We start from the raw sequence: 25,512 nt of genomic DNA on the forward strand, positions 1-25,512 counted from the left end.
AATCAAATTGTCAGATGTAAACACTCGGCTCCCTGTCACTCTCCACTGGCCTCACGTTAACTTTGGCCTCCACTACGCAAAAATAAAAATAGCCTCCATTCTCCTTGCTCCGCTGACAGAGGAGTACGTGGTGAGCGGATGAGGCCAACAGCCATCAAAGGAACGTTGGGATGCTTCCCAGATTCCGGTCTCGTTCTCTCTCATTTCTCCGCACACAGAGTCGGATTTGGGGAATGTGGGAATCGGCGAGGAGCCCCCAAACTGCCATTGTGCTCGCCTCCCTCTCTTTCTCTGCTCTTTTCTCAGCCAGCCAAACGGGAGAACGCCCGCGCTATAATGCCTCCCCTACTCCATCTCGGCTAAGCTGTCATTGGCTTCACATGAGAAACAATGAAACTTCATCGGAGACCAGATTACAAAAAGGGGTGGGGTGGGGGGGGGTGGGGGGGTTCAATATAAAAATTGTTCTAAATGAAGGGGGGAAATTGTGCAATAAAAAAGGCAGAGGCTTTTGTCTCTTTCTCTCTGTGGCCATTATCTTTGGGGAGGTTTGGGGATCTGCTTTCTTAGCCTCTGTCAGCGGTGCAGGGGAAGACCTGGGGTTGTTCGACTGGGCTTTTGGCTGCCAAATCGCCCTAACCCTCTTTACCACTCTTTTTTTTTTCTCTTCTCGTTCCTTTTACTGTTTTTAAAAAGAGCTTAGGCCAGAGCATCTCGCTCTGTCTCTTCCCCCCCTCCCTCTCTTTCTCCCTCTCTCTCTCTCTCTCTCTCTCTCTCTCTCCCTCTCTCTGGACCCAGCTTGTTTAAATTGGCCGATAGGAAGGGATTTGGGATGGATGGAGGGGGCTTAGAGAAACGCAGAGTGGAGGGGTGGAGGTGGGGGGGAGGGGGGTGCAGAGAGTCATCAGTGTTACAGTCAAACAGCCATGAAAAGCCTATGAGGATGAAAAGAACAAGAGCGCCTTTTTTATCTAATGCACACAAATCCCATATAAATACTCCAATATGTTAGTTGGGGTATGACAAGGAATGCCCCTCCATCACTTCCCCCCACCACCCATCCTACAATAATAGAGATGTGGATGGCTATATTTGTATGTATCTGTTTGTGTGTGTGTGTGTGTGTGTGTGAGACAGACAGGGACAAAGAGAGGGATGCTTTCAGTGAGTCTTTAGTCACACTGCTTCAACACATCATTCGAGCAGACGAGTGTATTAAACAATCACTCTGAAACAGTGAGTTTGGTCTGAACACCAGAGACTTGAACCGCGGCGAAAACGGACTCCGGTGGCGTTTTAAAAGCGGCTCCGGGTTCAGCGTTGGGATCTGTGGAAGCGTAAGACCCGGAACTGATGTGGCTTTGACATTTGAAATGTCACAGCGAGCGAAGGCTTTTAGGCTGCAGCTGGGTCATTTGGCCACAGACACTCTAAGACAATTCACACCCAGACAATGGTGAATTGCCGCGGGAGAGGACATGTATGACTGAGAGTAATACACAAAATGTGTCTGGAGGCCTCATTTACAGTGAGCTGAACTAAATATTTTGTTTCTTTTATTTAAAATAAAATGACAGTGTTAAAACAATGTGAATCTATGTCATACTGATGAACCTTTAGGGAATTATCACCTGAATCTGCACCTAATGTGTTTACAGCTTGTTTCTGCTGCCCCCAAGTATCAGAAACAATTATTAAACAGTTATTGTAGGGTTTTAAATCATAGAGGTAACACAAGTAGAGGAATGTGTATCAGTTATAATGAAAACAGACACACTAATCTTTATGAAGTTGAGACAAATGCACACACAGTAAATGCAACTCACTGTGCTGTGGGAGTGCCCGAGTACGAAGGTCCTGTTGCGCTTTGGCTCTTCTCGGTTTGTCTGTCGCCAAGGCTGGAACCACACACACCATTTCTGCCTCTCAGAAGATCTTCTAAGACACACACACACACACACACACACACACATACACACACACAAAGAGCAAAGAGGGATAAGGATGAGCAAAAGCAACAGTTGCCATTTATCTGAGGAGGAAATTAAAAAAACGACCTAGTTTGTTTTTACTGTCACAGTTTCTCTTTTTCTTTATCCAGTGCTGCAACATTGGCTCCACAAAAGTTGTACAGTTGTATTTAAAATACATAATAGTCAATTAAAAACCTTTGCCTACTCAGAATTATTTTCCCTTTAACTAATTATGGGATTTGTAAAGCTAACTGGCTCCACAACTGATGGTTTTCTTCTGTCCAAACAGCTGAAAACAAGTATAATATGTAGTATAATATTTGCAATAAGAGTCAATAATTTTTGTAGCAATGTTTTTCTCTTTGACATTAAAGGGTCTTTTTCTGTTGATATATGTCAAAAATCACATTAAATCTAGTGCGTTTCTAACCCTTAGCATTTATCATCTATATGGTTTGTGTGAACACCCATGTGACAGCCTTGTTTCTGACATGTTATTCGTGTTATTCCAGTAAAGTTTACGAAATGATGCGAGAAGTCAAAACACCAATGGAGGACGTGTGAACAGAGCAACAGACGGAGCTGAGAGGGAAAACAGAAACAAGCGCTCCACGTTCCTTCAGCACACACCGGAGCTAACAGGCTTTTATCGTAACGACCGAGAAAAGAGAGGGAGACAGAGAAAGAGGAGGTGGAGAAGTGGATCTTCAGATAAAGCACTTGTCTCTTTGCCCATTGAAAGGCCCTACAGTCACATCAGCCTTTGTGAGGGGGAGACAGAATGATCAGGCAACCAACTTGGCTTCTCCTCTGGCAAAACGCTTCTCAAAAGAAAAAAAGAGATAGAGAGGAAGAGAAAGAGGCCTTCCCTCGCACTTGTTCGCTACTCTGCCTCTCACAATGCCGTATCTATCCAAATCAACACACTTGTCAGCCAGACAGCTACAAGCGATTTCCAATGCCGTTATAAAAGGAACCGTTTATAAGCTGAAATGTGTGTTCCCTATTGTGGGTATGTGCGTGTACGAGCAACGGCAGATTCTCTGTTTACCAGGCTTTACAATGGAGACACATAAATATGAGAAGAGGTGCATAGAAATACGGTGGCTCTGCCCGATCTGATTCCGAGTCCAAGGCTGATGCTGGTAAAAGACATCCACCTTAAAGAGCCACTCGATCTGGTATTGAGGTTTTTTTTTTTAGAAAACAAGTGAAAAATCATTCAGACAATAGCATGAGATGTGCTCCTCTTTCCAATGTTTCCCCTTTCAAATGCAAATCGGCTCATCTCTACAATTTTCTCAAAGTGAAATGAGATAAACCAGGGTGGCGATGGCCTAGATCAGCTGTTTTCACTCCCTGCTCGTCAGGAAAAGCACAGCTGGTCGGTTTTCTCTTCTACCAGTCAGTTCGTTTCAGGTGTAAGAAACCAGCAGAAAACCCACCGACCTCGAGTTAAAGGAAAATGTTTTGGGTGAGATGATGAGAAGACTGACAGCAGTCTCATGTCTGAAAGCTAAACAGGAAGCTGCACCTGGCTAACGTAGCTTAGCACAAACACTAGAAACAGGGGGAAACGGCTAGCTTGGCTCTGTTCAAAGGTAACAAAAACAGCACAACCTGGATGGCAAGCCAGGTGAGACCGCATCAGTCAGCTCAACAGGCTCCTTTCAATGCTAAAGAAGCAACAGCTCTACTCCAAGCTCCCACCTGCATCTGAACTCACTCAATAATATAAACTGGGATTATGCTTCTGTGAACACGCACACCTGTGGGTCAACCAAGAGGCCTGGTTGCTCCAGCTCCTGTTTGGAAGAGGATTTGTTATAAGACCGTGTCTTAAACTACTAAAACAGAACTGAAATGACGTAGCGTCGTCTCACTCCACTGGCAGAATTTTTTGGATTAACTGCAAAACCAAAGACACTTGTTATTTGCTGAGTGTATAAAACCTGAATAGAGGTTTTAGTAATAACATAAAAACACCAATAACCTGAAGGACATTCCTCTCTGTGTTCACTTCCTGTGTCCACTTTAACACCCAGAGAAAGACGCCACAATGCTACTGTACAATAACACAATAAGCTGAAAACCGCTCACAACTTTATCCCTGGATTAGGTGAAATATATGTTATGATAATGTCAGAGTGTGAAACATGATGTATGTTTGCGTTCGCGTGTGCGCATGTGCAGCGCATGTGTGTGTTTGCCTTCATAACAACAAGTTGACCTGATATAGGTCACTCGCTGTTTGTGCAGTGGGACATCAGGACGCGTTGGGTCTCTGAGCTCGCTGTAGGGAACACCTGCTTTACATGAACAAAACAAGCTGCTTTCACATTTCTGTTTAACAAATGGCTGGTTCACGCAGGACTCGGCATGACCTAACCTCCCCTCGCACATCACACCCAACTGCACACATACAGTACAGTAAACATATTTACACAAACACACACGTCTCCCAGGGCCATTCTGAATTTGATCTGTACTGTGTGACAATGACTGAGAACAAACCAATTTGGTCTCTTGTGTGTGTTTAAACAGAATATTTGTCAGTCTGGGCTAAAGGTTAGTGTAGCTGCACCGTGGGAACTTGTGTTTAAAAGTCGGTGTGTGGCTTTATGAGTTCAAACAAAAGTGGAAATGCCACTTTACAAAAAAAAAAACGCACTTACATGAGTTGTAATTAAATCTGAAAACTACTGAGTTTTAATGACTTATTTGTGTGATACATACATAATATAACCAAACAAATATTTATCAGAAAACATTAGTTTTGTGTTTACTTTCTTTGCTTTGAAGAGAAGCGTTTTATAAGCCTCTGGATTTGTTTTAATAATGAAATTTAATTGTTTATCAGTCTCAACAGAACATTTCTCTTGTTAAAACTACAACTTTGGAGAAAGGTTTTAGATTCTCAAGTAAAATGACCAATTCAACAGTGTAAAAATACTACAAGTAAAAGTCCTGCATTCAGAATCTTACAAAAGTACAAAGGCTTCATTAAATGTATTTAAAGTATCAGAAACTTAATATTTTTAAACTTAATCTATAAAGTAGGAGAAAATGGAAACACTCAAGTTATGTACAAGTACCTCAAAATGGTAAACGTCTAATTAGAAAAGAAAACCAGTAAACACGTATGTGTGTTCGCATAACTTTACGCATTTATACATATGTGTGTGTTCTTGAGAGCCACAGCTGATACTGGTGGTGTGTGACGACCATGCCAGCGGCCGTGTGTGTCTGTGTGTGTGTGTGTGTGTGTGTGTGTGTAAAGCGAGACACCTGTTCACTGGAGCCCTCTGCTTGAAGGGAGTCACTCATTATTTATGACCTGGCTTTTCTGCTCTGTTAATATGCTCTGTCTGTTCGTCTGAACGTTTACACACAACTGTACAGTGTACGCACACACACACACACACACACACACACACACACACGCACACACATACAGACACTTAAAGAGAGGCATCAGTTTAACCATCATCACTGCTGACTGTGACACAGTGTTAATATCCTCCTCATGTGTGTTTCCAAACAAACTCAATCAAACCATCTATCATGTAACATGCAGATGGCTCAGGTACATGTGTGCGTGGGAGTGTGTGTGTGTGTGTGTGTGAATGGGAGCTATCGACATAGTATTTGTTTTTTCTTAGTTTTACAAACCGTGTGCTAATTGGAGACGTCTGAGCCGATTCCAAGGACCAGCATCAGCAGATATAAACCCGACTCTTGGACTCGACTGAGTTCTCCTGTGTTTTGTTGATACGACAACGAGGCTCTACATTGTGATCATCCTGCTGCGTATGTGTGTGACTGGTAACAAATCTGTGATCTCAGCAAAGATCAGTGTCCCAAACATTCAGGGGCTTATTATTGTTTATTAAGCTAATTATTCCAAATTATATGGCACAGTTAGGTGTCCTGAGATAACTTCTGTTATAATTTGGAGATATTTAAATAAAACTAACTTGACTTGATGTCAGGCCATATGAGCTCCCACCTTTGGAAAAAAAGGTTACAGCTGACTGTACAAAGGTTCGGGAATGAGGATTTTGAATTATGTTTAACATAATCGACAATAGCAATCAGAAGTTAAGTGACAAAACCCACAAATCGAACAGAAGTGGGGGTTCGCACATGTTCAATATTCATGCATCCTTTATTTTTCATGTGTCTTTCATTTATTTATTTTTACTCATTCACATTCTTTCATTTTTCCTTCTCTTAATTCATTTATTTTTCCTTCCTTCTCCTCATCCCTTTCCAGTTTCTCAGCTTTATCCTTTTATCCTTTCATTCCACCTTCCTTCCTTTGCTTTTCTTCCTCCCCCTCTTTCTTCTTTTCCCTCTGTCATCCCTCCTTTTTGTTTCTCTCTTCTGTCCCTTCCTCCATCTTTCTCTGCAGTGCTGTTGTCCAAGGCTAGGACATGCTGCAGGTGATGGAGGTAAATCATCGAGGACATAATTAAGAGGCTTATGAGGAGGAGCGTGCGTGTTGCGCATCACATTAGGAGGAGAAAAAAAAAAAAAAGAAAAAAGAAATTGCATGCAAACAGGCCTCACAGTTACACAAATGCTCATTTTCATTCACCGACAAACACACAGAGACTCAGCCTTAGGGGTTTGACCTTATACAGTGGAGTTAAATACCTCTCTCGCCTCATTTGGTTGTCTGTGAGAACACACACACGCGTGCACACACACATATAGCCTTCTGGTGTGTTTTAAGCACCAATGAAGGACTCATCAGACATGTTCATCTAGTTCCCTCACAAATTTGAATGTTTTCTGCTCACCCGTCGGCCCTTAAAGCCTCTGTGAGGAATTGCGTGTGTGTATTTGTGTGTGTGTGTGTGTGTGTGTGTGTGCGCATGTGTGTGTAATGAGGAACTCGACTTGATCCCCTCTGGTATGTGCTTTGGGGAGTGTTTGTCAAAGGGCAGCAGCACAGCCTGAAGTAATGACAAAAAACTAGGCCTTCGCTGGTTTTTCCTCCTTTTGCTGGTTCCTCAAAAAAAAAAGAAAACAACTTCTGTGTGATGTTTTTCATTAGTCTGATATTAAAGACTTTATCAGCACTTTACACTTTATAACACAACACTTTCTGTCCTGAAAAAAAAAAAAAAAGTTCCTGAAAAACAAATGTAGATTTTGTGCTGGCAGTGATTACACAAAGGTTAGTGTCACTTTTAATTTTACAAATATAATCAAAACGTGTTTCAGTATCTCACTTTAAATCATTAATATAGATGATTTTGTCTTTAAAAAAAAAGGCAACAGGTTGTGTGAGCTTGACATGAATATTACTGTCAAACATGATCTGATTTAATTCTCCTTGGTCCTATTAAAGGAGGGTGAGAGCTGGAGAAAATGCCTGGTGTTAGATGTCAGAAAAGTGTGTCAGAGTGGGTGAGTTACTGAGGTTATCAAGTATCCACCTCCTGTTTCAGATGTAAGAAACGAGAAATAACCAGGTACATTTGGTGTCTCTTTTGGTTGGGCATCATGATTATTTTCTTACCGTTGCCTGCGATGGCCTGGGCCTCGATTTCATTAGCTTTCCTCTTGGCCACATCCGCTAGCACCACCTCGCCCTTATCGCTGGCAACATAATGGAGGTCCTTTGAAGGTAATGCAAGAAAGAAAGAAACGTTAACGTTAATCTAAAATGAATCTAGGCTCCAATGACAATAGTTTTTTTTTTTTTTTGGAGGGGCGGAGGCGACGTTTTGGTGGGTGAAGGAAGAAACAGATGAAATGACACGAAAAAAAAACGAGTCATCGTTTGAAGCCCAACATCAGAAAGAGCACCGGTTGGATGAAATGCCGATTCCTCAAAAAACTTTGAAATCAGCCTGCTTGCACCGGCCCTCCCCCCCCGTTCTCTCCCACACCCTCGTCTCTCTGGTTTTGAACTAGGGAGGATGTTATCAGTCACATTTCAAAAGTGGGAGAGAAGGCGAGGGACTGTTCACCTTTCAGAAACGCTGGTATTCTCTCTTTACAGAGAAACATATCCAGCCGAGCACATTACTATATCAGCCCGTGACAATATTGGAAACAGCGTGTATCCTCTGTATCTCTCTGTTTGAGTTTTGCATGGCCATACAGAGAGATAATATTGGTAAATGATGTCTGAGGGTGGCTGATTTAAAGCTCAAGGCTGCTATACTTTTCATTAATGACAATACTGCATCAGACAGCTGTTCCTGTTTTGAGGTGCACCAGGCGACAAGCAAGGTGTAGGTCAATTCACCTATTTAAACACCTGAAAAATAGAAAACAAAAAAATATTATTATAAAATATTATAGTCTTGGAAAAACATTATGTTTTCTCCTTGTTAAGTTTGTTTGACACATTTTCATCTACTTAACAACAACCATGTTATCCCAGCTGCTCCAGTGGTCAGCAGTCAGCAGTAAAGGCTGAGAATGTACTGGTCTGCTCCCAGTGTTACTGTGTCGCTCTGACTGGGAAGCTATGGAAGACAATAACGAAAGCACCAAATGTGCATCGATAAGAGAGAACAACTAAAATTATTCGTCGTAACACACTGACTAAATGATCAAACATTCAACCTCTTAAACTGACTCAGAGTGAATCAAACCCTCATCCTGGCACCCAACGAGGGGCGACTCAGGGTCGCAGGGTTTCCTCAGGCGGAGTGCAGGGCCTGAGGGCCCATCAAAGGGTACAGCGTGTTAAGGAAAGTCTTCCGCCTCAGCGACATCACAGGACATCAGTGCCGTGACTCAGGGCTCGCAATGGATAACCCTCAGCTGGCTAAAGCCAGCCCCCAGCTGAGCCTGCACCCGGCCTTAATACCCCCATATTGTAACCCAGCTTTTGTACCCCCAGAGGGAAAAAAAAAAAAAGAGGGGGGTTGCTGGTTTCCAAAAGAGGTGGGGAGCAGAGGGGGATTGAAGCATTGGGGGGGGGCAGGGGGGTAAAAGAGAATGAGAGAGAGAGAGGTGCTGAAATTGAAGAGTATGAATGGGAACAGATTGGGTAATTATAGTGTGGTGCCTGCCCTCTGCGGCGAGGAGTTAGGAGGAAATGTGAAAATGGCCGACAACAAAATGGCCTCAAAAGAACCTAAATCGGCTCCCAGGACTGAGGTGGCTAATTCAGCCGCTGTGAACGAGGACATGGCCCCTCAATTAGATATGAGTGAGGCTTCCTAATTGATAACAAACAGAGCAGTGGAAGATTAAACAGGCGAGGAGGAGAGGAAGCAGCACAGTGAAATGATAGCGAGGTGTGTGAGGGAGAGAGAAAAAGACTGAGCAGAGAGAGAGAGAGAGAGAGAGAGAGAGAGAGAGAGAGAGAGAGAGAGAGAGAGAGACGCTGAACAAGACATAAAAGACTAGAAGAAGGCAAAATTCACAACAAGGGTTTTCGTGTGTGAGAGAGAGAGCAGCAGGGAGAGAGGGAGAGATAGAGAGAGAGAGAGAGAGAGAGAGAGAGGAAGAGAGATTATATGACAGACAGCACAGAACAATATGAACATTTGATGCCGGGGCGCTTTATTCCAGCTTAGCTCCTCATAATACTGTCTGAATCTGGAGAGAGACCCAGGGAAAGAATAAACGAATGAACAAATGTGAAATGAGAGAGAGAGACAAAGTGAGAACTAGGGAAAAAGAGAGAGAGTGAGAGGGAGAGGGAGAGAGAGAGGAGTATCAGCCCGACTAAGAAGGGATAACAATAATACTGCATATAAAACCATCAGATATTACACCTCTTATTCCCAAACGCTCAAACGTGACACTAATCTTATTTATATAAGAGCTTTAGGGGTTGCAGCGCGCCAGCTAACCACACTGATAAAGAGGGGCGTTTTAGTGGGCCATTTTTGGGGAGTAGAGGGTAGGGGGGGGTCAGGGGGAGGCGGTGGACACTAAAAGCCCAATATTGACTGATATTTGGGTTACCTCCAAATAAATGAGGGATTAGCTTAACTGGCTCACGTCTATGTGTTTGAAGTCTGTGGGTTATTGTCAGATAAGATCGATGGAAAGTGCACACCTGAACATACAGTGTGCGTTGCACTTTTTTCAGGCATTAACTCACAAACTTATTATACGTGACGAAGGTACAAGCTCAGTGTCTTGTGTAAGAAACACAGCACAGCACAGTCTGAACTCTCTGACCACCGCACAGCTCTATGCAAAAGTTTGGGTACCCCCGGATAAATTCTATATTCTGTTTATTTTTGAAGTGAAAAGACGTAAACATACACCTAAAAATTAACCTTTCCACAAAGGTTTCCTCTTATTTTACAAACTTAAATCACTCCTGATTCGGGATTTTTTACTCACTTTCCTACAGATCACGTCATGTTCTGAGATATGGCATGTTTAAGTTCTACCCACAGATGTTCAGTGATGTTCGGGTCAGGGGAACGGCCCTGTTCCAGGAGCTTCAGCTTCTGTTTCTTGAAGATGTTGCTTGTGGATTTTTGGGGTTTTCTCTGGATCATTGTCCTGTTGTACAAACCAGTCTCTCTTCATTTTCAACTTCTTGACTGACTTGACAACCCTAAAGCAGAATATCTGAACCCCCAAAGTGTTGTTTTCATAAAATGCTGCTCTTTTTTTCCCCCAAACTTGTCTTTGATGATTGTAGCTGATCTATCCACAGCTCTTGTTTCCATAACAACTCTGGTTTATCCAGATGTTAAAGCTTTGCATATTTCAGCTGTTGGCTTGTTGTGATGGGGTTGCAGGTAAAGTTTCCTTCTAACGACTCCTCCGTGTGGACCCTGACTGCCATTTCAGTACAGTGGAAATTTCAAGCTGGAGGCACAACAATGCCTGCCAGTATTTCACAGAAGCAACTTGTTGCATGTGTTGTAGAGGAGGTGCAGAGAGTCACAGGAAAAGTGTTACGGCAGGAAAATAGTGAGAATTCTTCCAGTCTGACTCAGATTTCTTGCTTAAGAAATGACGTACCTTGTGGCTTTACTGCATTCTTGTCTAATAGGTCTAATCTTTCCTGTAGAGGTTTAAACTGTATTGGAAATCACTCCCTATTTGCAACCTAATCCCCCAAATTTACCGTCCACCATTTTAACCATGTGTCCAAGTTCCATTTAATATTTATGCTGTAGATAATTAATAGCAAAATGATTGACATGGGCAACACAATAACTGTAAGAGGAGTTAGGTAACACTAAACTTGGCTTTAAAATGATGATCATTTACAAATGTCTGACACCTCAATACGCAGAGTGAATGTGGGAGTGATTTCAGATACAGTCTTAGTCTCTGTGTCTCCTCTAACATGAATTTCTCTCTGCATAATTGTATAAATATCAAATATAATGGCATAAAATGTCAGCACCAACCGCTGAAAATATGTGGGTGCAATGTCACATCAGCCGCATGTATCATACGCACTTATCCCCAGGAAAACCAGAAATACACAACAACAATTAGAGACAGAAATTCAAAGCAAACAGCTGTAGGTGATAAAATTTCTTAGGGTGGAATTTTCCTTTAACATCAAATATTTATAAGGAGGCTGGACACAAATCCACATAGGCGCAAGCATTTAAACGTGAAAATGTACATTGAGTAATTAACATAGGCATAATCCCTGGACATAAGCACATTTGCTGAACATGCACACAGACATCCACACACACACACTTGTTTTCTGACACACCTGTTATCCAGGAGCCCTGTGTTTGACTAACACTTCTATCAGATAGGTGTTAAGGACTTAACGTTTTAATAACGCTAATTACTCATCTGAGCAACAACAGTGAGCTTATTCCCAAAGATGTGCGATACCTCCTCCTCCTCCTCCTCCTCCTCCTCCTCCAGGGCCGCCAAGCCCTGCGTCAGATAGAGGAGGAAGATAGGGGTGAACCCAATAGACGCAGCTTGCCTTACTGCTAGCGTATCTAACAAGAAACAGTACAAGCCCTCATTGGGGAACAAAAGAGCCGGCATCAGATTCAGCTATCACACAATTTGATTTAATTAACAAGCTACATCAAGAGCCAAAGACCCAGGAAGAAGAAGAAGAAAAAAGGGGGGAGGGAGGTGAAGAAAAAAAAAAAAACTTGTCGTCAGGCTTGACTTGGCTGACGAATGACCTAATTGGTTATATTATCAACTCATTATCAAAGGCTAATTAGGGAGCTACAGAACAGCGCCAATTATGACAAAAAAAAAAATGCAAACGACTCAGTAACCCCCCAACTACTGCCACCTCTACATACACCCCCTAACCTCCACCTCCGCCAAAACACCCCCTACCACCAACTCCTCCTCCCCCTCAATTTAGCCCGACACTAAAGTGTTTCATTTTAACAAAAGGTTTCTTTTGGGGGGAAAAAAGGCTTGGAGGGCCTCTATTGTTAGCTGGGAAACAATGGGACCAGAGGGGGGTGGGGGTGTGGTGATAGAGGGGGGTCTATCATGCTGGGCATTTCTAGAGGAGGTGAGGGTGTGCGTGTTATCTGCATGTGTGCATGCATTTTACCAAGTCGATGGCGCGTTATTGAGTTCTGTGGGCAAGTTTGGAAGTTAGAAAAGAGTTTGGTGGATGTGGGGGTTGCCCTCATTAACCCCCTCCGCCTCCACTCAATCAGCCGACCAGCAGGTTAAAGCAACAACACATCCTAATTAGAGCGAGGGACAGAGCGAGGGGTGAAATGTCAACGTCCTCTTTTGCTTTCTCTTCTCTCTTTTGGCCTTTTCAAATGATGAGCTGCTGCTCTCTTGGTCACTGAGGCAAAAAAAAGTGCTTGAAAGTGCATTAACTTTGTTACAGATCTGTGATAAGAAGTCTTTTCGATTATCTGTTGACTTCTGTGTTTTCTAATTCTACTTTAAATTTGTTTGAAAAATATGTATGAGAGGAAAATTGGAAAATCAAATTGTACGTCTGATTCATGACACGTGTTCAGATCGTTAATTTCATTTTATCTTAAATTGTGTTCCAGCCAATTCACTTTCAGAATAACTATGATAACAATAGTTTTTACAAGTAAAAGAGGTGCCACCTGTGCAGTATTAACACTACACGTGTGACTTGATTTAAAAAAGGAAATCAAAAAACATCTGCTGGCTGCCAGGTGCAGAATTAGAGCCACTAAGAGAAGGACAGACGTGAATGGATGAATTGGCTTCATAACAGGAGAGGTTGTAGTTTTGGTCGTGCAGTGCGGAGAACCACTGGACAGTGACGTACCAGTGCCAGAAAACATCAAACCAGCTTCACTCAATCAGAATGTAACGTCACATACTCTGTACGCTGCAGTGCTGCAGGTCACTGCTGTAAAGGAACCTTCTTTGGCTTATTTTACATCATACAATCACTTCTTTACAGTTTCTTCCCGAAACACAAAAGGGATTTGTGTGTAAGTCTTTATGACATGTAAATTTAATTCTTTTTGTATGAATACTTCTGAAAAAAAAAAAAGTTAATGACTGTCCTTAATCTGTGAACACTCGCACTTGCTTGAATAACGTTTCATGACTGAGCTCCGTTAACTTGAAGGACATGTTAATTATTTACATAAAGGATTTTGAGCTTACAAACAGGACAAACATATGAACGTACATGCAGCTCTACGTGCAAAATGATTTGCAAATACGATTCCAGATTTCTTTCCATCCTTACTGATCTCTCGATGCCTCCAAAGTGATAAAGCAAGGCTGCTGTTTCTTTTCTCTCACACCTTTTCTCTTTTTTTTTGTATTTGTCATATAGCTTTCCATCTACACCACTTCTCCCTCCTGTCCTCTCTGCCCCCCACCAACATCACCCCCCACCTTTCCTTTGCGCTCTTTCAAGGTCCACAGGCTCGACTCCACCTTTTCAATTCGGCTTCCCAGCAGCACTACTTAGTGGGGAGGGAATTGGAACCAGTGCTATCAGTGTGATTGAGGGAGCAAGAGGAGTGTGAGTGTGAGTGTGTGTGTGTGTGAGTGTGAGTGTGTGTGTGTGTGTGTGTGTGTGTGTGTGTGTGTGTGTGCGCGCACGCGCGCATGGGGGTCTGTATTAATGTCTAGGGTGTTGGTGAAGCATGGAGCAAAGGGGGCCCCATGAAAAAGGGGGTCAAACACACAGAAGAGCATTTGAGAGTGGACTGGAAGAAAGAGCGAGCTAGTGGGAAGATGAGAGGAGAGGAAAAGGCCGAGGCGAAGTGAAAAGTTAGGGGCCCACACTGAGATCACACCTGCTCTCTGACATACAACACACACTCACACACACACACACACGGGCTATAAGTAATGTGCAAATGAATGAATGGATGGAGAAACTGCAGCACACGCAGATAAAAATAAAATACTCCTTCCATAACCTTATTCACTGATTTTACTGACTGACTTTTTTGATAGTTGATACCACAAACAGTTTTTTAAAATTATGAATGAATAATATATAAAAGAACGGAGAGATAGTCAGTAAAACTCGAGTCCTAACACGGTCTTACATTCTGTGATCAGTGAGGCCCGAGTGATTGGATTCGCAGCTAATATTTTTCAACCCTTGCCGTGTAATTTTGCACTAACAATGTGGGCATATTTTAAAATTGCAAGTCAGCGGGAAAAATTTTAATTATTTAAAAGAACACAGTCTGGGGGCGCCCTGGTACCTGGTGGTTAAGACGCATACAACATAGCTGCAACTCGTTTGCTGAATGCAATACCTTTCTCTCTCCTCCTACGTTCCCTGTGCGGCAAATTGTGTTCATTAGATTACACAAATTCCTGGATGGACTGACCTTTACTACTGTATAAGGTCAGCAAGATTTTTGTAACAGCATGTGTGGCATGATTTCAAGAAAGCTTTTTAAATAAAGTTTACTTCACACTCACCATGAACAAATCTCTGGCTTCCAAGTCTATGGCGAGGAGGAAGGCCTTCTCAAAGCGCTGGTGTCTGCAGAGAAAGTGGAGACAGTTAAAGAGGAAACACAACAACTCTACTGACAAAAAAAGCTTAACAATCATCAGTCTAAAAAATGTAAACTTTAAATGAGAATTTACAGAAGGAAAGGTCACATGTACACGTTTCTTCCTTCAGCGTGTATGCTGGCACACACTCACATACACCTCTGCATACAAAACTCTCAATAATTGAACTGAGAGTAGCGGGCCCTCTTCCTATTATCCAGAATTAAAGCTCGGAGAGAGAGAGAGAGAGCTGTATCTCCCAGTACAAAACACCTCAACTTTCCCTGTCTAGAGCCAACATGAAACAAACAAACACAAGCAGAGAGAGGAGGTGTGTGTGTGTGTGTGTGTGTGGTGGGGGCTCCTTCATTTGATGTTGATGGAGAGAAAAAGAATGCAGGTAGGTGATAAGAGAGGAGAGGAGGAGGGATGCCAAACAACGCTCCAGCTCTGCTACAGAGGAATAGAAGAGAAAGAGAGAGAGAGGGAACGGGAGGGAATTGCATGATGGAGAGCAGTAAGCAGCAGTGTGTGGGAACAACAGGGTCTATTTCAGTCAAACAGGCATTTCAAAAGGCTCTCATGGCAGAAGGGAAAATGAAACAACAGTCTAAACAGGTGCATGTGTGGTGCTTTGCCTTATGAATGACTCAAAGCTGCATCAGCGTGTGTGTGTGTCTGTGTGCGTGCGATGAAATTCAAAAGCTATTTCGTTTTTAGAATCTTTAAAATAGCAATAGTGAGCGGCAAATAAGCGGTATTAAATGGTCTCTTCAGTGGTTGTCATTTTCTGAAAGATGTTTTTGGACAGTGTTTCTTATTCTGATTCTGCACCGTGTGTTGATAAACTGAACAAAATGTTCTGGTAATGCCTTAAAAATAGTCAAATACAAATGTGTGTATGTGGAATTACATGACCACATGGAGCAGCCTTCAGTCAGAAGTGCTATGCTTTAACGTCTTTGTTTGTGGATTTTATATGTTAGATTACTGATCTGTAGCCTGATGAAGGGACTTATTGTCCCTGTGGACATTTGGAAAACAAGTTTCTCCCTCAGTACATCAAATTAGGAGCACAGCAACAGTGCAGAGTGGGTGGTGTTACCTGAGGAGGTGGTGAAAAAAGCGGCGGGCGTATTTGCTGACTGGCTCCCTGTACTCCAGTGTCACCGTGTCAGGGAAAGGGGCAGGTGGAGCATAAAACACACCCAGAGCTGCTTCTAGTTGGGCTACACACAGAACAGAAACACAAAATAAACTAAATAAATAAAAATAATATCCATAAGGTAGATGTGTGTCAAGACAGGAAAGTCAAATTCACAAAGAATCAATTAACAGCTAAATCTATCAGAAAATAAAATGTAAATAAAAATTGAAACTCTTATATTTTTCACTTATGTGAGTTGAGGTTTGACTTAACTTAATTGTTGAAAAATCTGCATAACTAACACCTATCTATCCCACAATTTTGACCCACGGACTCACCTTCTCTCTCTGCGTTCAGCTCCAGCCTCAGCAGGTGGTTGGTGACTGAGCTCAGGCCTCGGAAGCACTCGTCTCCCATGATGCTCCAGTCCATGGACTCCAGGATGCCCAGTGCCTCTCTGACCTGGTCACAGAGCAGCCGCTGCTGCAGCAGCTCCCCTGGACCCATCTGGCCCCCAGTCAGAGCCCCTGTCACATCATGTGTATTACTACATGAAACAATTATATTAATAAAAACAACAAAATCAATATTATTTATTTATTATATTTATGTTATTTTGTTTGTTTTCATGAGTTAAAGTGTTAAAATGTGCAAAAATGCAGCAGCTGAAATCGCCTTTCTCTTTTTCCAAGCCCTTCATACTGTAAGGTGCAGTGGTGCTTGCTGTGCGTGGCCATGCAGAATAACCCGGAGCAGTTACTTAAGCTAAGTAAGTGTCCAGTGGATCAGTCTAAACTCTGAGGCAGCACTAGATTGGCCAGACTGGCATTGACTTGTCAATCAATTAGCCTGGAAGTCTGTTTAATCCCTGGCATGTTTAATCCCTGGCATGTGTGTGACTCAAAGGCAAAATAAAAACAATCACCATCCATTTAAACACATCTGGAAAACACTGAGCATACAGTATGTTCCCTTATGCTGAAATAATTTGCCTAAATTTCCTTTAAATATATGCAGTGTGTGTATGTGTGTCTTTAACTTTTCCTGAGATCATCTGTTTTTGTGATGAGAGAATATAAGAGGAATGCTACAACTGATTATGCCTTTTGACCAGAGGTGATTGATGCTTTTGTTTGTTTCTGTATGTATGTGTGTGTGTGTGTGTGTGTGTGTGTGTGTGTGTGTGTGTGTGTGTGAGTGAGAGAGAGAGAGAGAGAGAGAGAGAGAGAGAGAGAGAGAGAGAGAGAGAGAGAGAGAGAAGATTAGGACTCTGCTGAATAATGGAAGGACAGCAGAGGTGTCTCTTTGTGTGTGTAAAAGGGCAAAGGTGTGTGTGTTTGTGACTTTATAAAGTACACATCTGGGAAGTGAAGGTGTTGAATGCCAGGGCTAATTATGGTCTATTGTGACCTGATCACGGAGGTGATTAGTACAATAGTTGAAAAAAACTTTCCAACTTGATTTGGGAAAGGCTGACGGAGCGACACAGGAACAGAGCCAAACCACCAAACTCAAATAAACGACGGGTGTCCTGACTGAAGCTGGCCTCACTGGAGGTTTGATTTTGAAAGTTTCACATGCATACTACACGTCAGATTACTTAAACTTATATATTCACTAAACAGAATTTGGCAGTGGCACAGTTAGTGGCACTGGACAGTGTAGGTGATCACTGACAGCAGTACTGTCAATGGGCCAGGCTGCAGGCAGGCAAAGTCACCACTGACTCTTGTCTAATTAATTGACAAGTTGCGTGTGTATGTCTGTGTGTGTGTGTGTGTGTGTGTGTGCATGTGCGTGTGGAGGGTGTACTGGCAATTAAAATGACAAGCTGGCAATTAGCAAGCCCCCAAATCCCCTAAAGAGTGGGCTAATGTGGCTAATACATCAGCTGAGCATGGTGTGGTTTGTGTGTGTCTATGTTTATGTGTGTGTGTGTGTGTGTGTGTGTAGGTGTGTTTATGTGAGGGGTGGGGGGGTGGGGTCCTTGAGTTGGGCGTTAACATCCGCTCTAAGCTAACTCTGAGACAGAGACAATGGGTCATTGTGGTGGCAAGGACGAGTCACTTCTCTGCCACACCTGTCTACTCTAACTTATTTGAGCAGCTCAGTTCAGCATCACTGTGTGAAACACAAAAACAACACTGAGCAGGACCAGGTCAGCAGCGAAGAATGAGTTCTCACACTGTGCACCATCAACACGAGCAGACTTCAGACTTCAAGAAACAAAAACTAGCTCACAAATTAATAATGATGAGTCTCAAAGAAAACATCCAGTGTCTAAAACTTGGGGGTGAGATTACTCTGTTTTGACAATCGATACAAACTGCAATACTAGTTGATTAAATGCTGGACAGGTTATATTACACTTAATAAAAGTGCTTTACAAATGAGCCGCTCCTCCAAATTAGCAAGCACCAGCTTGAGCAGTAGAAGAGAATCCCACCTTGATGTTACCTGGATATCTGCTGCTGAGTAAACAAAATAAATATCAAATAAGGATGCATGAGTTTGGGCTCTCTGTCTCTCTTCCCCCTTTAAAATAAAAAATACACACACTAGTTGTGTACAAAGTTACGCAATTGTTCTTTAAACATCAATAATATTTCACTAAATATCCCACCTCTACAAAAATGACTATTTTCCTGTGGTGTGCGGCACATTTCCTGGTCTGCCCCTCCACAGCCTGTACCGGTGCAGGCCAATGTGTGCCCAGATGAGATAACTCGGTGCAGGCAAGAGGGTGGAAGTGTTGGGGGTGGGGGGGGGGGGGGGGGGCACCAGGGAGGGCTGCCTCCTATGGAAAAAAAGAGAGAACTTGGAGCTTGGCCAAGTCTTTCTTCTCCACCGCCTCCTGACTCACTCCTTCTGTCATGTAACGGGCCTTATGAAACAAGTCAATACAGAGAAGGAGCGCGAGCAAACAAACAAATGAGTTGGAGTGTGCTAGTGTGTGTGTGTGTGTGTGTGTGTGTGTGCATAGAAGCACAGAAATAGAAGAATACACACACGTGTGTGTGGGGGGAAGAATTATCATGGAGAAAAGACGTGCAGTGACTTTCTTCATCAAAACCTTGGCAGACGATCAGAGGAGGGGAAGCTATTGTTGGAAGACTCCCTCCCCTTTCCCTGTGCACACAGGCAAACGCAGTCGAATACACGCACAAACGTAAACGCACACAATCTCCTACCTTCCTCCCTCCGCCCCCACACTCCTGCTTTCAAACTTCGGCACAGAGCCGTGTGCCACTGTCACATCTTCTTTCCAAAGTCGCAATTAAAGACATTAAATGTGTGAGTGTGCATCAGACTGTGTGAGTGTTGGAGGGTGAGGTGGCTGCTTCGGAAAATTTTTGATTGGCAAACTTTATCTGGGGGCCCCGAGGGACTGCGCAGCCACTGTAAACGATTTATCGGAAAAATGCATCCCAGAATGCACCTGGGGGGCTCGTGCCCCGGGGCGATTATTGAATGACCTCTGAGAGCGTGACTCCTGCTAACCTTCCCGCCCGTCAACAAATTAACTTCCCTCAGCAGCGAAGAGGTACGAGGACGACCCGCTCAGCAGCCGTATTTACACAGCGGGGCTCAGATACAGTGTCAGATCCAAAACAGAGGAAGAGGCTCTGAAGGGTGGAGGGCACCTTCATTAGGAGAGGATGACTATGATGGTGAGGAAGGTTTGTAAAGACCTTTATATTTAGAATCGCTGCATGTCAAGTAAAATTTTAAGAAACTCAGTTACTCTGGGCGCGATCTGCAAATAGGAAATATGCAGAAACAAAACAGGTTAAGTGAGAGGAGACGTCTCACTGTCCTTTTGAGACCATGCAGTCGTTCTGAGATATTCAACTTCTGGCATCTTATTGACTAGACTAGACTTATAGACAGATTAATCAATAAAGGAAACAGTTATTAATTGGAGCCCTAGGTAAGAAGTGTTAAAAGAAGCCTGAGCTTTGGTTTCTATGCCACACACATTCCAGCTCCTATATTTTTTTGGCTTGAGTGCAGTCATATGTTTTTCATTTTTGAATCTTATTCTACCTACCTAGTCTGAATCTCAAGGCTGCTAGTGGCCCCCCATGAAAGGCCAACATCAGCATATCTGTCCCCTCTGGGCCTCCTTCCAGGCCCGTCCCCCACCGCAGTCCCTCCAGGCCTCCAGAGCAGCGCAGGTGCTGAGCTAGTCTTAGTGTGGCGGCTGAAGTTACCTCCTCCGCTACCAGTGCCATGTTCACAGGTGCCAAGCCCACATCAAAGCACATCAGCTCTCCGTGTCCTCCCCCTACCACGACCACGGCCCCAGCGGGGTGCCAGGCGAGGAGGTCGGGTGGCACAGGGCAGGAGGCCAGGAGAGAGACCGCCCGTCGCTGGTCGTACAGGACCAAGCTGGAGTCACTTAAGCCCATGAGGAGCATGGTCTCAGAGGGGTGACGTGAGCAGGAAATGGGCTGGGACGGCAGCGGGATGTGGGTGACAGAAAGACGGTGCAGGCGCCCTCGTGCACATTCGTACACGCAGGTGTCAGCCCAGGACCTTCCTCCAGATGTTTGGGGTGTTAGCTCCACTGTTAGCAGCTGGTAGGGCTGGAGCAGGCTGAAGCGGCAGTCCAGGGGATTGCCCTCTGTCCGGACAGAGCTAAGGACCTAACAGAGACAGTAAACATAAAAAAGAAGAGAGAACACACAACATGGTTGGTCACACAACATTCTCACACAGTTAATCATAACTTCATCACACAACTTTTAACTCTGTGGTGTGTACTTGAGTGTGAAATAACTGATTTTGAAGTACACAAAAACAACTTTGTTACAGTAACGAGACTAAATCCAGCACTTAAAACAACTGGAACTCGATCTTATAATTGTGTTGTTGTTTTAACATGTTCTTGGCCTGGAACTGGAAGAAGCTGACTCGCGTAAGTACTGTTAATAAACTAACTTGTTTCTGAATTACAGAGAGGCAAGGAAGAAGAGAGAGAACCCGCGAGAGAAAAACAGACAGAGAAATGAGTCATACCATGGCACAAGCCCCAAACCCCCTGGAGATGGAAGAAATAGAGCCTTTCACCGTGCTCATCAACACCCAGCTGTCAATCAAGACAGCTAATGATAAGAGCTCCGTTTTAACTCAAGGTCAACAACATCTTCTCCCTGAGCATGCCACGGCTTGGCACCCAGCACCCAGTGATAAACAACCTCCTCTGTTTACCTGTGTGAGGCGCCAAGAGCTCAGCACCAGACACGCTGAATGACAACACACAAGCCTTTTCCAATATAAAGAAGGTGATACGCAAAGAAAGCCTGGAATCATTTGACCAATGGTCAAATACAGAATTTAGATTATGCACTCCTGGACCAAAACCAGTCGGTGGGAGCGGGCACAATGGCCCGGCTAAGCAAGCAGGCATTGACACTGAGGGAGATAGGCTGTGTCACGGGTGGTACTGTCGATAAAACACCCACAAGGAACCGGGAACAGTAGGTGGATGACAGGAGACAACAGCCTGTACTAAACAGCAGCCCAACAGTTCCACAGTCTCTAACAGAGCCTTTTAGGAGGGATTTCACCTTACCAAAGCCTCTATCAGAGCCCTGCATTGACCGTGGCAGCTTTGGCTAAATGAGCCCATTTCTTTTCGCCGTGTAGACAGAAAGAGGGATCGGCTGCCTGCCTGCCTTCCCTTCCTTTTGCAAAGCTGCCCGGCCCAGCTTTTTTGGCAGGCATTGGCAAAAAGGGACTTAGAGGGAGGAAGGGAGTTTTTTTTGCCTGCCCATGGTCTACAGTGGGAGAGAAGCAGACGACTGTCCTTCTGAAAGCTTTTTTTCCCTCTCCATAATCCCCCAGAGCTAGCTTCTGCTGCTCCCCAGGGGGTGGGTGCTCTGTGAGTGTGTGTGTGTTTATATGAGGCAGCAGGCAAGAGGTGCTCAATTCATGTAAGAGGTGGGGCATCCTTGGGAGGGTGCGGTTCTCTGGATAGCTAAATCTCTGCAGGGACAAAATGACACATCCATTAAATAAACTTGCACACAAACAAACAGCAAGTGAGGTTCCAGCGAGTCTGTCCACAGAATGCTGTCACATGAATCACAAGACCTACTGCGATTCCACAAACCCTGACCCCCACAACCACATCTCATCCTCCTCAGCTTTTCATCCCGTGCCCTGCTTGCTGGTGCCCGCTGCCCGCTGTGCCAGCATGCCACCATGGCACCATCGGGGATGAGGTGCAGCTGATTCAGCTCTGTGTCCCCTGACAGGTGACCCTCAGGGGACAGGAGAAGGGGGGGGGGGGGGGGGGGGGGGGGCAGTGTCAGCTAAAGCCCAGAGGCACCCAATACTTTAATTGAGATCTAGACAAATTTGTTAATATAATCTATAACTATAATCAATAAAGGGCATTTCCTATCTGGACAAAAAGTAACTCAAACATCAGTGCATTGATTTGAAATGTCCTATATTCACTTGGCTGTTTGATAATACAGTATATTGTAGAGTGGATTCATAGCAAGAATAACATTTTACTAATCTCTAAGAAACATAATTATTATACAGTAAAGTCATCTCCGACCAGCACACACCAGCACACTGACAGCAGGGCTTCATTACACCGGCTTCCAGGACATACAGTTTACGATCATTTAACTATATTTAAAGGCCTTGAGATTTTAGATATTTGTACACAATATTCAGCACATAAACGTGACCTACATGAGCAAAAACTTCACTCAGTCACAAATTTACAGTCACAACATTTCTTAGCGCCAGCACAGCTGCATTTCAACTCTGGGTCATCTCTAAAGCCTCGTTTACCATTTCGTGTGGACTGAGCAAAGGCAAGCAAAAGGTGCCTGAAGGCGACACAGCTGATCAGCACTCGACACTTTCAGGGTTACAGGGTCGGAATGCTTCAGAGCCACAAACTGCAAATACTCATCCTACTGTAAGTATGATAAGACGCGAACATCAGATGAGTAATGAGATGGTTTACCTGCAGCTGACAGACCACTCTTAAACCTGCATGCTCAGTTGGCTGTATTTAACAATTTGACAGTAAATGTAAAGGGTGGTTTTCTCTGCACTGCTCTCACAATACTAGCTCAGGAGGTTACACTTTATCTCCAACTCTTATTATTTTTAAAGTGACAATTTGAACCCCGATTTTAAAAACTGCTACAAGAATAAAGCTTGATCAAATTAAATCTTGGGAGTCAAAACAACATCCAGTTCTTAAAAGAAGTGTAGAGAAATGGCTTCTGAAATACAGTATTCATGTGTCTTTGTAATATATTCATAAAAGCAAAGCTTTGTTTGTCTGTGAACTCTCCAGAGTATATTGTAGTGGCTGAATGTACCATACTCCCTGGTCCTGAGAGCATAAAATAGAAAAATGATGAATAAGGTCAAAAGAGGGAGTGAGAGAGCGAGCGAGAGGATGTGCAAAAGAGAGAGAGAGAGAAAGAGACCGACAAATATTCACAAAAGAAGAAGAGAAGGAGTGTGGAATAGAAGTGAGTGAAGAGACAGAGAGCAGAGGAAGAGAAGAGGGAGAACGGGGGTGGAGACACGGAGGGAGAGAGAGATGCAAAGAGAGCAGAGACAGAGAGAGAGACAGGGAGAGAGAGAGGCCTCTAGTAAGTAGCTTTCTCCTGGTTATTGGTTTCAGTGACTGGTCAAAACTATTCTTCTCCATTCTTCTCCTCTCTCTCTCTCGCCGGCACCTTTTTTTCCCCTCCGTGGCGTGAAAGATAAAGCGGACGGGCCCAACTGTGTGGCTGGCCCTTGTTCACAGCAGTGGCCTTTTGAAGCCAATTTTCCAGCTCACGGAGCAGAGAAAGACAGGGAGAGACGGGTAGGGAGAGACAGAGGGACTCGGAGAAGAGTCGAGGGATGAAGGGATGAGGGGTGTTGTGGGGCGGGGAGGGGGGGGGGGGCCTGGGACTGGGAAGTTTTAGGTATGTGAATTAGGGTTGAGAGTTGAGGTACTGATGTGAGAAAATACACAGGCACAGCGGGATTACCAGCCAAAATATTCCTCACACCCTAACTGTCATAATTGGTGCCACTGAACATAATTGTCGTACGGAGGGAATATTATTCACTTCAGCCGGAGCTGCAGAAGCAGTGTTTCCAGTGCAATTTTTACAAAGCAGTGGGGCTTGGGGGTAATTCTGCACTTTGGATTCCACACCTGACCCGTTCATGGTCCGAATGATGATTCCAGTGCACTGCTGAAAATGTGCTTTCTACTGCATTTGCTTTGCTGCACATTAAGGCTGAAGCGTTTTATGTTTTAGAGGCACATTTAACCATTTTATATGTAATTTAGCCTCTAATACACTCTTCCTCTTCATCATCATGTTCTTGCAGTTGAGGAAGAAATTAAGTACAGATTATAGAATATTTAATTTCTATGCAATTATATATTCTTTCTATGCAAATTATTTAATTCAAGTTTGTCTTTCATGGACACTTTGTTTATGTTTTTGTTGTATTTGCTAGAGACAAACGTCACACAGCACAGTGCTAAAGTCAATAATAATTAGAAAGCACACAAATGCAGAGAAACTGTTTGGTAACAAATAACAGGATAGTCACATGTTAAAAAAAGCACTAACAAAAGAAGTACGCTCTCAAACACAGACACAAACAAACACACAAAAAAAAGCTAGAGTGACTTAAAACGCAACAAAATAAATCCATAAATTTGTTTTTTCCTTTTCATTAAGATTATTAAATTCTGGTAAATGGTTTGTTTGTGTATCTTTGTGAGTGAGTGTGTGTTGGAGCGGGGAGGGGGGGGTTTAAAAGAGGGAAGCATGAAGGAAGAATCATTAAAAATGTTAACTGGTTGCATGAAAACAAACTATGCATGTGTTTTCCTCTCCTTCCCACCCTCCACCCCCCTGTGTGCCGTGGCTCCACTTATCAGCATGAGGAGGGGAGGTGGGGGGTGGGGGGTGGGGGGGGGGCATATGAATTAAGACCACATAGGGAAAGAAATCAGACTTTTTTAAATGCCGAGAGACTGGCTAGAAAATTGGCTTAGTGCGGCAGATAGCGAACTGAACAAAAGGAACATATATATGAGCTTGAAGTGATTGAAGTAGCTGGCGTCGCCCGATGTGTGCCCGGCGTTTGATTCCCACCACGGCTCTTATATAAACTGCTCGCTTAATTTCACACCGCGCATCTGAAAAATGACAACAAACACTTTCATTAGAGCGCGATGCCGCAGCCCCACGAAGAGACTTTAATGTTCTTGAAGCGTGGAGGAAGGAAAGGAGGAGGAGAAGGAGGAGAGGAGGACGTGGTGCTGGTGGTGATGGTGGCGGGAGGGGGGGGGGGGGGGTTGAAGGAGACGGAGAGAATACACTAGGTGAAGGAGTGTGATAAATGTGGAGAGCGTTCCAAAAACAAGGAGCGGAAAAAGCAGCGAACAGCATCTGCTTTGATTATTTC

The 25,512-nt window shown here is 43.8% G+C and overlaps 1 protein-coding gene across 5 annotated transcripts in view; it reads right to left on the reverse strand.

Annotated features, from left to right (window-relative positions):
• LOC121189675 (WD repeat containing planar cell polarity effector) overlaps positions 1 to 25,512 on the reverse strand; it is a 65,963-nt gene that overhangs the window by 3,747 nt on the left and 36,704 nt on the right. For 3 of the 5 annotated variants that reach the window (XM_041050043.1, XM_041050042.1, XM_041050041.1), the window contains 6 exons: positions 20,099 to 20,696; positions 16,386 to 16,574; positions 16,006 to 16,129; positions 14,823 to 14,886; positions 7,504 to 7,603; positions 1,827 to 1,938 (listed from right to left, as the gene is read on the reverse strand). In XM_041050043.1, coding sequence (XP_040905977.1) covers positions 1,827 to 1,938; positions 7,504 to 7,603; positions 14,823 to 14,886; positions 16,006 to 16,129; positions 16,386 to 16,574; positions 20,099 to 20,696 — 1,187 coding nt within the window. The remainder of the gene's footprint in view (positions 1 to 1,826; positions 1,939 to 7,503; positions 7,604 to 14,822; positions 14,887 to 16,005; positions 16,130 to 16,385; positions 16,575 to 20,098; positions 20,697 to 25,512) is intronic. The other 2 variants (XM_041050044.1, XR_005894900.1) reach the window with 2 other exon arrangements.

This window comes from Toxotes jaculatrix, chromosome 11 (assembly GCF_017976425.1).
Source record: "Toxotes jaculatrix isolate fToxJac2 chromosome 11, fToxJac2.pri, whole genome shotgun sequence".
Classification (NCBI taxonomy): domain Eukaryota; kingdom Metazoa; phylum Chordata; class Actinopteri; family Toxotidae; genus Toxotes; species Toxotes jaculatrix.